The sequence below is a fragment of the Typopeltis vanoorti genome, chromosome 25, assembly GCF_054136105.1.
Source record: "Typopeltis vanoorti isolate ZY-2024b chromosome 25, IOZ_Tvanoo_1.0, whole genome shotgun sequence".
In the NCBI taxonomy this organism is placed as follows: Eukaryota; Metazoa; Arthropoda; class Arachnida; order Uropygi; family Thelyphonidae; genus Typopeltis; species Typopeltis vanoorti.
This window is the reverse complement of record NC_143573.1, coordinates 73,663,997-73,676,496: the sequence shown is the minus strand read 5'-3', so window position 1 is coordinate 73,676,496 and position 12,500 is coordinate 73,663,997. Positions and strand designations below refer to the sequence as shown.

The window sequence follows — 12,500 nt, the reverse complement described above, 5'->3', positions numbered from 1 at the left end:
CTTATTAGTCCTTTTATAGCACGTTCTCATTGGTGATATTAGATAGGAAAGTGTCACTCCAAAATATGATACAAATTTCGCTTTCAGTACTGCTGGATAACATGACTGTACACAAAAACATAAAATTTAAAAGTTTATTCGTCCATGTCTCACTTTTGAATTAGTATCCCCGGCCAAGCCTGGCTGGATTATTGACCCGCCTGGCTGGCCGAGTGGTTAGCGTATCCGCTCTCCAGGCAAAAGGCTGCGGATTTGAATTGTAGAGCAGGTGCCCTCCTTCGATGAGTCTTTGGACTCCCTGGAGGTGTCAAATGATAATAATAATCTAAAATTTTCAGATTTTCTAAATCCAGTATCTTGGATTCCAATGGAGCAAGCCCAATTGTTATAACAATCCCTCAAAAAGTTACACAAAATATCTTTATTTATGCGGATTGTTTTCCTTATACTTCTCTAACGAACATCAAATTAATAGGGAAATGCACTGTCGTACTTATGTCTACTTTTGTACAAAAAAATGAGTACTTTATCGCATAGCATGATAATAATACCTGGAAAAAATAAATGGAATATGTGACTGTTAATTGTAGTATTCCTGCATTTAATTATATACTAATTTCCTAACATAAAAAATGGGAAATGGAGATATTCCTGTGTGATTAGTTCAGATAACGCTTTCATCTTATTTGAAGTGTTAATGAGAGACAAAAATGATCACATGACAATATAAAAATATTGTACTTATTTGTCGATAAAAAGAAAACGTAGTAATCTATGAAATTACTAGAAGAATCCACTTATAAAAGCACGCGTATTATGTCTTGTTGACAATAAAAAAAGTGGATAACTCTAAGGAAAGAAATAATTAATGTAGTAAATAACTGTAGATAAAATGAAGATAAAAATCACACCTTTTTTAATAATCGAAATCAGCTGTCCAAACTGAGATATTAAACAAAATTAATAGCAGCACGAAACTGCAACTTAAACATCGACATTTGCCTTGCACGCGATTCTTTATTTCCTTCTACTGATTTCAGCAGATTTAACTTTCGAGTTTTTTTTTTGCTTTTTTTGTTTTCATTTAACATTCAACTAGAGACGTCATCGTATGCCATTTGTAACTACACTATTTCTGACGATCTGAAACACGAAAGGCCGTAGAAATTACTGCATCAACGAATTGGGTTGGGAGAAAGATGAAATCTGTTGACATGGAAGTTAAATAATTTAAGAGGGCTTTTATATATATATATTTATATACTATTAAAGGAAAGTTATTCAAATAAAAATGACATACTAGATGAATATGAAAAAGTTAATAAAATTAATGAGAGATCACGATTACTGAAACAAATGGTTATGAGTAGATCTCCGGATGCTGGTAGTATTATTTTGGGATTAAAAATTAAGTTATTCAATATGATCGTAAGACTTTCTTTGGAGTTCATTTCAAGTAAATTGAGTTCAGTTTTCTCGTTCAAAATCAGGAGTTCGTCTAAAAACGATTCTAGAAGAAGAAGAAGAAATTCTAATTTCCCAGATATTAAAACTGTGATCATATTATTCCAACGTTAAACATTATAATAAAGTTATAAGAAAAACTGTTATACGTAAGTTATAGTAATAACCTACTACTTATACGAGTATATGACAGCTTTGCAGACAGTATGCCCATTGGTACCATGGATGTTTACTTTTCGAAAGCTAATAAATTTCAATAAGAAAAATATAATAAAAATTTAAGAAAAATATTTTTACCCATATTCCTCTCGTGATATCTCCCATCAGAGATGCAGTGAGGGTTTTTTTTATTATTATTATTACTCAGTATTTTTTTTCTGATATGTAGACGAATTAAACTTAAATGGAGAGAAATGTTTTTCATGCAGAACATAAAACCATTATATTATTTCAACTGTCTACTCTCTTCCTTGATTTTAAGGAACGGTCTATCGAAAGGCCTAGCAGTACAAAAGAAATCATTACGGATTCTTCTAGGGCTGTCGAACACTTGTGCCTGGATTTCATTTAGCAGGAACAACGAGTGTACCTCGCTGAGACAGAAGCGAAACGATTTTTCGATTTCTAAAATGCCAAAGGTCAAGTAAATTACTGAAATTGTTTATCGATCCCAACGTCCATATCGCCGAAGGTTCTGCAGGAGATATTTGCCCTATCATATCTTTAGCAGGTTTACGAGACGTTCGGGGTAATTGTACTCAGATATTTCTTAGCGAAGTTCGATATTAGCTGCCGCATCTTAATATTCTTTTGTTAAAGTGCATTCTCAGTTCAAGCTAAGACTACTTATAAGTCACAAGCAATAAATTCAACACTAGTTTAGCACAGACTTTAGCAAAGAAAGTGCTCTTTACGAAATCCGATGATACGGGGAATATATGCAGGAAAGCATCACTGAATACTTTCCTCCCTCAAGTGTCATTTCACTTGATGTGAAAGTGTTTTTAATAGATAAACGAACTTCCATTCTCAATTGTGTACAGTAGTATCTCGCCGATATCATCGTGTTATTTTTCAGATAGTAGTAGTAATAAATCTGCCAACATTTCATTACTTCCTTCATCACTTCCCACAGGCAGATCTTTTTTGAGATTAAATAGATTATGATTCATTTGTTGCTATTTTTAAGAAACTCTTTAATTGTTGCCAGCTTTAACCACCAATTATTGCGGTGGATAAAGTGGATTTATATATTTTGTTTCTTGTTGTGAATAGCAGTATCTGACAGGTATTTGACGGTAGTAAAAAGTTAATCTAAATGGCATAAAGTGATAAACAAAAAAGCACAAGCCAAAATCAATACAGTGTATAATATTTATTTGATTTATTCACTTTTTCAAGTTCAGTGACTGATGAGGAATAAGAGACAGTATCTAAGAGCATGAGACTCAACAAGTAAACGCTGTATTCATTCCAAACATTTTGAAATCTTTAAAAAAATTTATTTTTTCAAAAGAAAACTCAGAAAATAGGTCTCGGCAATATTTTTTCATTCTGAAAACTAGTTTCAAAACTGTCTAGTAACACTCCAAGTACCATGTTATAATTTTAATATAAATGTATTTTTATTTTATGACTAAAATGAACTAATATATTGTTTGGATTAATTAAAATAGTAACAGAAAGAATAATAAATATCCATGTTACTTTTAAAATAATATAAAAGGCAAACAATGTCTGCTTTTGAAACAATAAGTTTCAGAACTGACTAAGAACTTATACCAATAATTCAACTTTCGTGTGAAAGAGAGAGAGATGACGAAGGGTCTATTCTCGCAATCACTTCGGAAGCCGAGTACAAATCCAAAAGGGGTATTTGTTTTTCATATTTTAAGTTTATGATGAAAACTACAACTTTTAGAATCTTATAGACTTTAAACGTTTCATATAGAAGCATTTTAATGATTAAAGAAGCCATGAAATTTTATTTTTGCTTCCTTGTAGACGGCTTCTGTGGGTATGTTCATGATATTATCCAATATGAATCACTAACAACCAAAATGCTATATCCAGATTATTAATATGTTTTGTTAATTTTAATTATTTGTGAAAATCAGACAAGCAGGAAAATAAAAATAATCAACTCTGGAGAAAAAAGTGATCAAAAAGTTCCTAAACATGAACTTTCATGGTTTTTTTTTTTCGCTTCAAATTGATAGTAGCACCCTCCACTCGTATGAATCCCACATAAGATCATTAACTAGTTTGCTATAAAAGCTCCTATAGCTTACATGTTTCCCTCTAGTATATGGTAGTTGTCTGAAATTTTACCATTTCAACGATATGCAGGGATGAGGATCACCACAGCATATTCCTTAAACCTTCTCTGAACACTCCTATAGGATATGCCCGAGACCTCTATGCTATATTTGACTTTTATAACATCTATCGTGATATTTTATTTTGTATTTCATGTCACTTTTCGTATAAAATGTATATTTTATACATTTTATACATTTTATATATACTGATTTATGGTACATTAATAGAGTAATGCTGATAATCTTGTTTTTCCACTCAAAGAAAAAAAAATACTCTTTAGCGAAAAATGGGAAAAGATTTGGGGGGGACATAAGAGCGCAGAAGGAAATAGCAATGAAACTTCACTTTCATTCAGAAAATCTAAATTTCTCTTTATTATTCAATATTTATTTAAGTTATAAAATCCTTGTTCAAGCTTAAGTATTTGATCATTCTTTCAGGGATTTTATAGTGTAAAAACTGAATTTACAAATTAGTTTTTCGATTCATTTATTTTTAGTCCGCTGAAGTAATTCAGTATTTTATTATTATTATTATTATTATTATTATTATTATTATTATTATTATTATTATTATTATTATTATTATTGTCTTATCACTGACTAAAAGCAAAATGAAATACATGCTGTGGAATTTAGAAAAAAAGGTCGCTAATATCATCGATGGCAAAAAAATACTTTTCCTCTCGAGAAACGTACATGAGACAAAAAAGAATAAATTCAAAGCTACTGATAGCCGGATATTGAAAAACTGATATAAAATTTTCCACCAGAAACGATAAAAGCTATAACTCTAAATGAAATTTAATAAAAAAAAAAAAAAACATCCTTTTTTAAGCGATCCTCTGAAGAAGATATTTGCCATGCTTATTAATTTTGCCTAGAAAGGTACATTGTTTTTGTTCTCGATATATAACTTTTCACAAAAACAAGTTGTGATGTTATCCAAAAATAGAAAAGTTTTTCCATATTAAATTTGAATCGTATTTCATATTTTTAACAGCAAGTGTATATTTGAATTATTCTATTCACAGTGAATACTCGTATGAGCATAGTTATATATCCATTGCTTCCCGATTTGATTAAGGGGATAAAATTCAGGAATGAAAGACTTCTCGTAACCAAATTTGGTTTCTACGCACACTCTTTAAAGTGAAATACACTTGATTGAGCATACTTCAAAGCCAACATTCTGGTTGAACAGCATGACAATTTAAATAAATACCATAGACACGATTTGTATAGATAACAGCTAAATAGGTATTACACATTGTTGTCAAACAGGACAAATAGTTGATGACTGTGCTATAGTGACAAACTAACTCCCTGTTTTTCTCCTCTGTGTGTGTGTGTGTGTGTGTGTGTGTGTGTGTGTGTGTGTGTGTGTGTGTGTGTGTGTGTGTGTGTGTGACGTAAACATAGCCTGTGCAAATTAAAAGTGGGAGTGAGTGTTTAATATAGTAAGAGACTAGGTGTTTTAGTTCAGTAGTAATTACTTTAAATGTACAGTTAGCAGAGAGATAAACATCATATTTAGCTGAATGTTAATCTATGAGAAAGCAATAAGTCTCTCGATATTTTTCTTAGTGGACAGTACCATCATAAGTAATCGTGTCGGCTTTCAACTTTACTGGCATTTCATCTAAAGTATGACATAAACTAAGTATCCATTTGTTTCACGTAATACATTCTCAGATATGTTTGTAGTAGATAATTATATTGTCGATATATTTCAATATATGTCGAGTAATGGCTTGGTTTTCATCCCGCAAAACAGGCAATCCAGCCAGAAAAATACAAGTAATATATACAGACACTGGACACTACTAGAATAAGGATTAACCACTCTATTCCAGTGGATATGGTTTCGAATGCCTGCAATAGTACGATATCGGTCTACGCGAAAGGGTAAAAAAGGAAGGAGGGTGGTCAGGATTGCGTTCACTACAAAGGCACGAACATGTTTGTTGCATCGACGACGCTAAAGCATATTTATATATAAAATTTGTACGTAATGTAAATAATGTTTCTCGATAGCCTAAAATTTCACTTTAAATGAATTTCAAGTACTGTAGTTACAAAATATCTGAAAGGTTCATAAGTGTTGCCTTCTACAGAGACCAACCGTCACTCCTTCAAAATAAATGACAACGGTGCGAGTTAAGCACTGAAATATCCATGGTATTTATATCTTAGCTATAAATAATCAACAAGTAGCTAATTCTTCAATACCGCATCTTAAACTGAAAATTGTGAATCCATGTTATACCTATAATTTTGATTTTTAGATCTAAGTGTTTAAAATGAGAGTTAAATAACATTAGTCCTAATAAAATTTGATTTTATAATAATGATTTTAGAAATCGGTAATATTTCAAGCCGATATATGTTTCATTTAGACTGAAATATAAACGTTTTAATCACCTCTAGCATCTGCCATAAATTAACATCTTTTTTAGGGTGCCTTACCATTTGACGACGACAACCTCCGTCAACTTTTAGAGAAAGTTAAGAGAGGAGTCTTCCATATCCCTCACTTTGTCCCTCCCGAGTGTCAGGACCTGCTCCGAGGGATGATAGAGGTTAATCCAGAAAAAAGAATGTCGGTAAGCGCAAAGGTGTAAATAATAAAAAATAACGAAAAGCAAAAAAATAAATAAATAATTCAAAATTACGAATTCAAAAATAAAATACAGCAATACCTCGATTAGTGTGCCTAATGCGTTCTTTAAAACAGGCACATTAATCGAAAACGCGCTAATCGAATATAATAACCTATGGGAAAAAGTATAATTCGTTCCACACGTTGTAGAGCTTCGCTTGGTGCCAAGAATAGTCCATTCATGCTGAAGGGGAGAAAGAAATGAAGGACGTACGAATTGGTCGCCAACACGCGAAATCACATGCTTTATAGATAAAATTTCCCAACTGTTATACAAGCAAAATAGTTAACACTTTAAAAACTACAATGATCATAAAAGAGAAGTTAATTTTCCGACGTGTAATAATAAACAACTCATTCCGTCGGAATAGATTCTCCTTTTTGTGACATGCCCAGAATTGTCGAAGGGTCTCGAATCTGTGGGCGTACTATAGCAGACATAAATTTTGGCGGTAAAAATTTGGAACATACTTGGTACATGGAAGTAGTGTAGTATATGCCATTAAAAATAACTTTGTAAAATGTTTTAAATCGGTAACTAAATTATTTCATTCTGGTGAGTAATTTTTTAAAATAGCCATAAAAATGTATAGATAGAAAATTTTTAAAATCTGTAACATTTATTTTTAAGATGTATATAGGCGCACTAATCGAATTTTAGAGGCGCACTAATCGAATTTGGGTATCGAAAAAAAAAACGACGCACTAATCGGGGGGCGCATTAATCGAGGGATTACTGTATATAGTTTTTTTTTTTTTTTCAAATTCGAAATTGAAAAATAAATATATACTCTGAAGCTTTATTCAACAAACATGATAAAAAAAAATGGAACTCTTGCTGACTCTCTGAATGAATCAAATGTCAGCAAATCATAAACAGCAAAATTTTCTTTCATGTTCTTAGTGATAAGGTTCACTTAATTCAACTTATGGAAAAGAAATTAAAATTATTCTCAATGAAAATGAAGTTCGAATTTTCTAACAACTGTGTATGCTGTTATTTGGACTATGCTTTCCCGAAATATTCCCATCCCATTCAAGTGCCATCTTCTATCGAGGAGGTTGACTACCATGATTTGACTCATCGTTAACTACAGGCGTTACGACATGTGGTGAGGATCCTATCTCTTCCACATAAATCTCCGTAGCTCAGTCGATATAGACGAAACATTTTGGTTTGAAAGACCTGGGTTCGATTCACGTTCGTGACTTGAGGAACCTTTATCTGGTCTCTATCTACGAAAGGTGAGTTAGCCGGTCTCATACGGAGGTAGGGGTTTTTTTCACCCGGAAACTCCGGTTTTTAGTTCCCCAGAACAGGCAAACCGACCCAGTGAACACACACACACACACACGCGCGCGCGGATTACAGTCAGGAATTCTCAAGACCCAGCCAGAGGCCTGATTTGTCAACTATACCGGTATCGAGCCCGGAAAACATTTGAGGGAATTGAGATGGTGTTGTACTTACCTGTAAAAAGGGCCTCACGGCCGTTGTATCATCATACGCTAAAAATTGGCGTAAATGGGCCGGTTTGCCTGTTCTGAGGAAAAAAAACCTGAGTTTTCAGGTGAAAAAACCCTCTACCTCCATACAGGATTTTTTTCACCTGGAGACCGGCTAACTCGCCTTTAGTCAAAAGAGACCAGATAAAGGTTCCTCCCGTCAGGGATGGAAATCGATCCCAAGTCTATCAAAGTGCTTCTAGTCAACTACAATTTTATAACATTACATGAATAAATCACTTCGTTTTCTTATCTGATTTTAAGAAGTTCTGATTCTTAGGGACCCATCCCAGCACCATTCATTTAATAATGCGCAAATGATCATTAAACATCTTTGATAAAGTCCTAGGTTAGTGGGGGGAGGGGACTTTTTATTGAACAAACGACTTGTGAGGAACGTCTTTTGTCCGATATTTCAAATGTTTAATTACGTGATTCCATTAAGAAACGATTACGATAACTACGATAATAACAGTAAAACTACTGATTCAATTATCCTGCGAGGTTAAAAAAAAAAACGACAGATTTATTCCATAGCTCTTCTCTCCTCCCCTCCTTTTTTTTCAGTAAGATGATAGGGAAATTTTTTGCTAAGCAAGAATTGGAATTCATTTTGATAGAAAATAAATTTATACCAGAAACAGAATAACTCATTAGTGTAATCATGTTCCAGTTTCAATTACTATCTGAAAATATCAACAGACAACATGCGATTCGGGAAAATGTGTTCTGATACAGGCGAAATGTGTTTCTAATTCCCTTTCTTTTTTTTTCTTTTTTTTTTTTGGCTTTCTCAGCTCTGCAGCATTTAGTAAGAAATCGATGTCTATATTTCGTAATTTATTTATGTAGGAGGGCTGATCGGAAACTACGAATAATTAATTTAATATGATTTTTATTGCACACAATAGACGATAGTAGTAGTAGGGGCACTTCTGACAAGATCAAGATCAAGATAAGATAAGGAATCATGACGTGTTTGGTTGTTCATTTGATGACGTCATTGTTTGTGTGACGTCATGAGTTTGGAATGTTTGGAGTTTTTCTGGGGACCATCTGCGTGTGACAACACGTGGTTTGTTTTGTTTGCGTATGGAATTATAGGTGATGGTAGCGATAAGAATTCGTGTCGTGATTGGTGGGGCACTTTGAACAAGATCAAGATCAAGATAAGATAAGGAATCGTGTCTTGAATGTTTGTTATTATCACATGTAGATAAGTGACATCATTTGTTAGTTGTAAATAAGTGACGTAATTTGTTAGTTGTAAATAAGTGACGTTATTGTTTTTAATGGAAAAGATAGATATATTAGTGGATAAGGATTCGTGATTGGTGGGACACTTCTGACAAGATCAAGATAAGATAAGGAATCGTTACGTGTATGCGTGTTGTTTTCAGATGAAGATAAGTGACGTAATTTGTTACTTGTAAATAAGTGACCTAATTGTTAGTTGTAAATAAGTGACGTTATTGTTTTGAATCGAAAAGGAAGATATTATTAGTGGATTATTCGTGTCGTGATTGGTGGGATACTATGAACAAAACAGGGGTAGGTTGAATGGGGAAAGTGACGTTGGTGTCTTGGATGTGTATTGTTATGAGTTGTAGATAAGTAAATGGTTTGCATATGTCATTATGGGGGATGTATAGTGATAAGATAAATTTCTGAATGTTTGGAATTTCGCTGCCCCCCCCCCTTCTGTCAGGAACATCACGTGGCATGTTGGATTCACATATAGCATTGTGGGTTATATTTAGAGATAACCAATCGTGACGTTATGCATTTGTAAATTTCTGGGGAACATATGTCTCTCTGTGATATCACATGGTGTTTTGTTTTGCCTATGTAATTGTGGGCGATGTTTTTGAGATAAGATATCTTGGAATTTTCTCAGGGTGACACACATCCGACATTGTCGTCATGTTTTGTCTTTGGTTGTCTATAAATGGCTGTACTAATTTTACAATACAGATTGGGGTATTTCTTTCCTGTTAAAGGGTGAGAATTCTTAGAGTAGAGTCGGGATGGCGGCAGTGATTAGGCTTTTCTAAATAATTTAATTATATGCTGGTGTCCCTCAAACACACACACATTAGACATGAAAAGTTGGTAATGTATCCATGTTGATACTCTAATTTGTACCCTATGATTATTATTATGAAAAGAAAAAAAAACAATCAGTATTAGAATTACGCTTACCAAAACACACGAGCAGTGATTATTGAAATTACATTTATCAACTGTTATGTTTAAGTTTAAAAAAAATTAACTTACATATCTTTCCAGAATGGTAACATCTTGGTGCTATCTAGGTTTTCTGACTATTCCAAATTGTTGATTTTGAACATATATTCACAGCACAGAACACAAACACAAGTCTGAAAATTCAGTTGACTTTTCATTATAGGTTACCTGGGCTAACATATATTCACAGCCCAAAAACACACAAAACATAGGAGTGGAAAGATATTTCTGTAAATAACCAGAAAATATAGTTGACACATCGTTTAGATTACCACCTGTTTGGTTCTGTTCGTTTTCTTGGAGATGACTCATTAATTTCTGCTCTTAGTTTTGGTTCTCTTTTCAGACTAGAACTATAGTTACTCATTTTGTATAATACAGCTAATCACATCCTGTATTAGATGACGTTCAAAAAGTATAATATCCCACGTTTTTAACCACGCTTCTGGAGATTCTCTGATCACCGACATCGTGGAAGTAAAGTAAACTCAGTGCTTGCCTTTCTGGTAATCTCATTTATTCTGGGAATTAGTCTGTAGTTTAGTCTGTTTATATTAATCACATCCTCTAATATATCAGTTGCAGTATTGTTCAAAAGGTATCATTTTCCCATGGTTGGATGTTTCTCAAACACTTACATATGGCTATGTGATTAGCATTCACATGATTGTGATGACACACATCCTAAAATTATTCATTCCTAGTTAATACTTTTATACACTTATTGTTTTCAAGTAGATGGCTTGTTTGTTTGTTTATTTTGTGTAGCTAGGAAACTGGAATTTAATTCAAATGAATACTAGCTCTGTAATATATACTTTGTTAATTTCTATGCTACCTTTTATTTGACTGTAATATTATTAACAAATTTTATTTACTGAATCGAATATACAGAAATTACATAAAATGAAAAAGACTATTTTTTTTCTTATTCTTCTGATTTAACATTTGCGCTGATGTTCATAGTGTATCATTTCCCACTGGTGCTTACGTATAATTTGTGATTGTTCTCCATGTGACATTCCAAAACAAGTTGAACTATGGTTTTTACATAGTTCAACTAAGTAAAACTCATTTCCATTAGTCCCAATTGACTGTTGTCCTCTCAGCCCGACATTTATTTCACAGTAGGGATATTTATATATATATATTTAACACAATTATTATATTAGATATTCTTTCCAATACAAATAAATAATTATTTATTCTTATTTCAAATGAACATTAGCTCAGAAAGAAAGAAGGGAATAAAGAAAAAGTGTAAAGAAAAAAAAATGTTTACCCTCAAATAAATATTTATGATCACAGCAAACAAGAAATTGTTCAGCTTTTTCAAAGTTTTGATATCATGAAAATATTGTTTTCATCATTTGGTATCATTTAAATGAAGAATGGTCTGGCTATTAAGTTCATTAATGTTTATTTTTTATTTTCTCTTCCAATGACGAGTATTATTTGATATATGCATGTTGATTCACTTGATTTTATCTGTACACTACAACACCTTTTTTCTACAGCAATCTCTTTAAGAGTTTTCATAACGTGTTGATTTAAAATATCTAATGTCCCTCTGTAAAATAACCAAATTCTAACAGTATTGTGACTTTTCAGGTGAAATCTTCTGCAATAAAATTCTGGCTATTAATATAATACCCGATTCTTTTGCTTCCAAGAGTTGACAGTTTCTTGAAATATATGACGGCTTGCATAAGCAAATAAGACTTTTAATTCACTGAGGCAAAAAAAGTCTCTGGTTAGTTTGTGGCATGAAATTTCACAAGGAAAAAAATGTTGTGGTCTTACTTAAATTTGTATAACACAGTAACGACACCCAATTTGTTCAGTTAAATTTACACATTTTATTTGAGTGAAATATTATTTACAAATTGTATTTACTGAATCTAACATGCAGAAAATAAATAAAGTGAAAAATACAATCTATTTTTTTTGTTCCTTAATCTTCTTATTGTTAAATTTGCACTGTTGTTCAAAGGTTCTTCCCATGCTTGTGGAATTGCCGTCATGTGGTTTTTGACAATGTGACTCTCATCTGAAAGTTAATTTTCATTTAGTGATCATTGGGAATTTATTATTGTAGTAAAATTAAGGGTTGCATATTTATTTTTTTGAAACCAATACATATATTTTGGGTACATGACAGCTGGGTGACGACGACTGGATGATGGACAACTGGGCGATAGAATGAAAGATTAAATATGCAATTCTATTCTGATGATCTATTACCAGGTAAATTTAAATAATATTTTTTTTAGAAATGAGTTAAAATAACAGTATAAACA

At 32.5% G+C, this 12,500-nt stretch overlaps 1 protein-coding gene across 1 annotated transcript in view; it reads left to right on the top strand.

Moving 5' to 3' along the window:
- Positions 1 to 12,500, top strand: part of LOC150092851 (serine/threonine-protein kinase BRSK2-like) — a 174,800-nt gene that overhangs the window by 97,930 nt on the left and 64,370 nt on the right. The window contains exon 8 of the mRNA XM_090414299.1: positions 6,245 to 6,391. Coding sequence (XP_090270425.1) covers positions 6,245 to 6,391 — 147 coding nt within the window. The remainder of the gene's footprint in view (positions 1 to 6,244; positions 6,392 to 12,500) is intronic.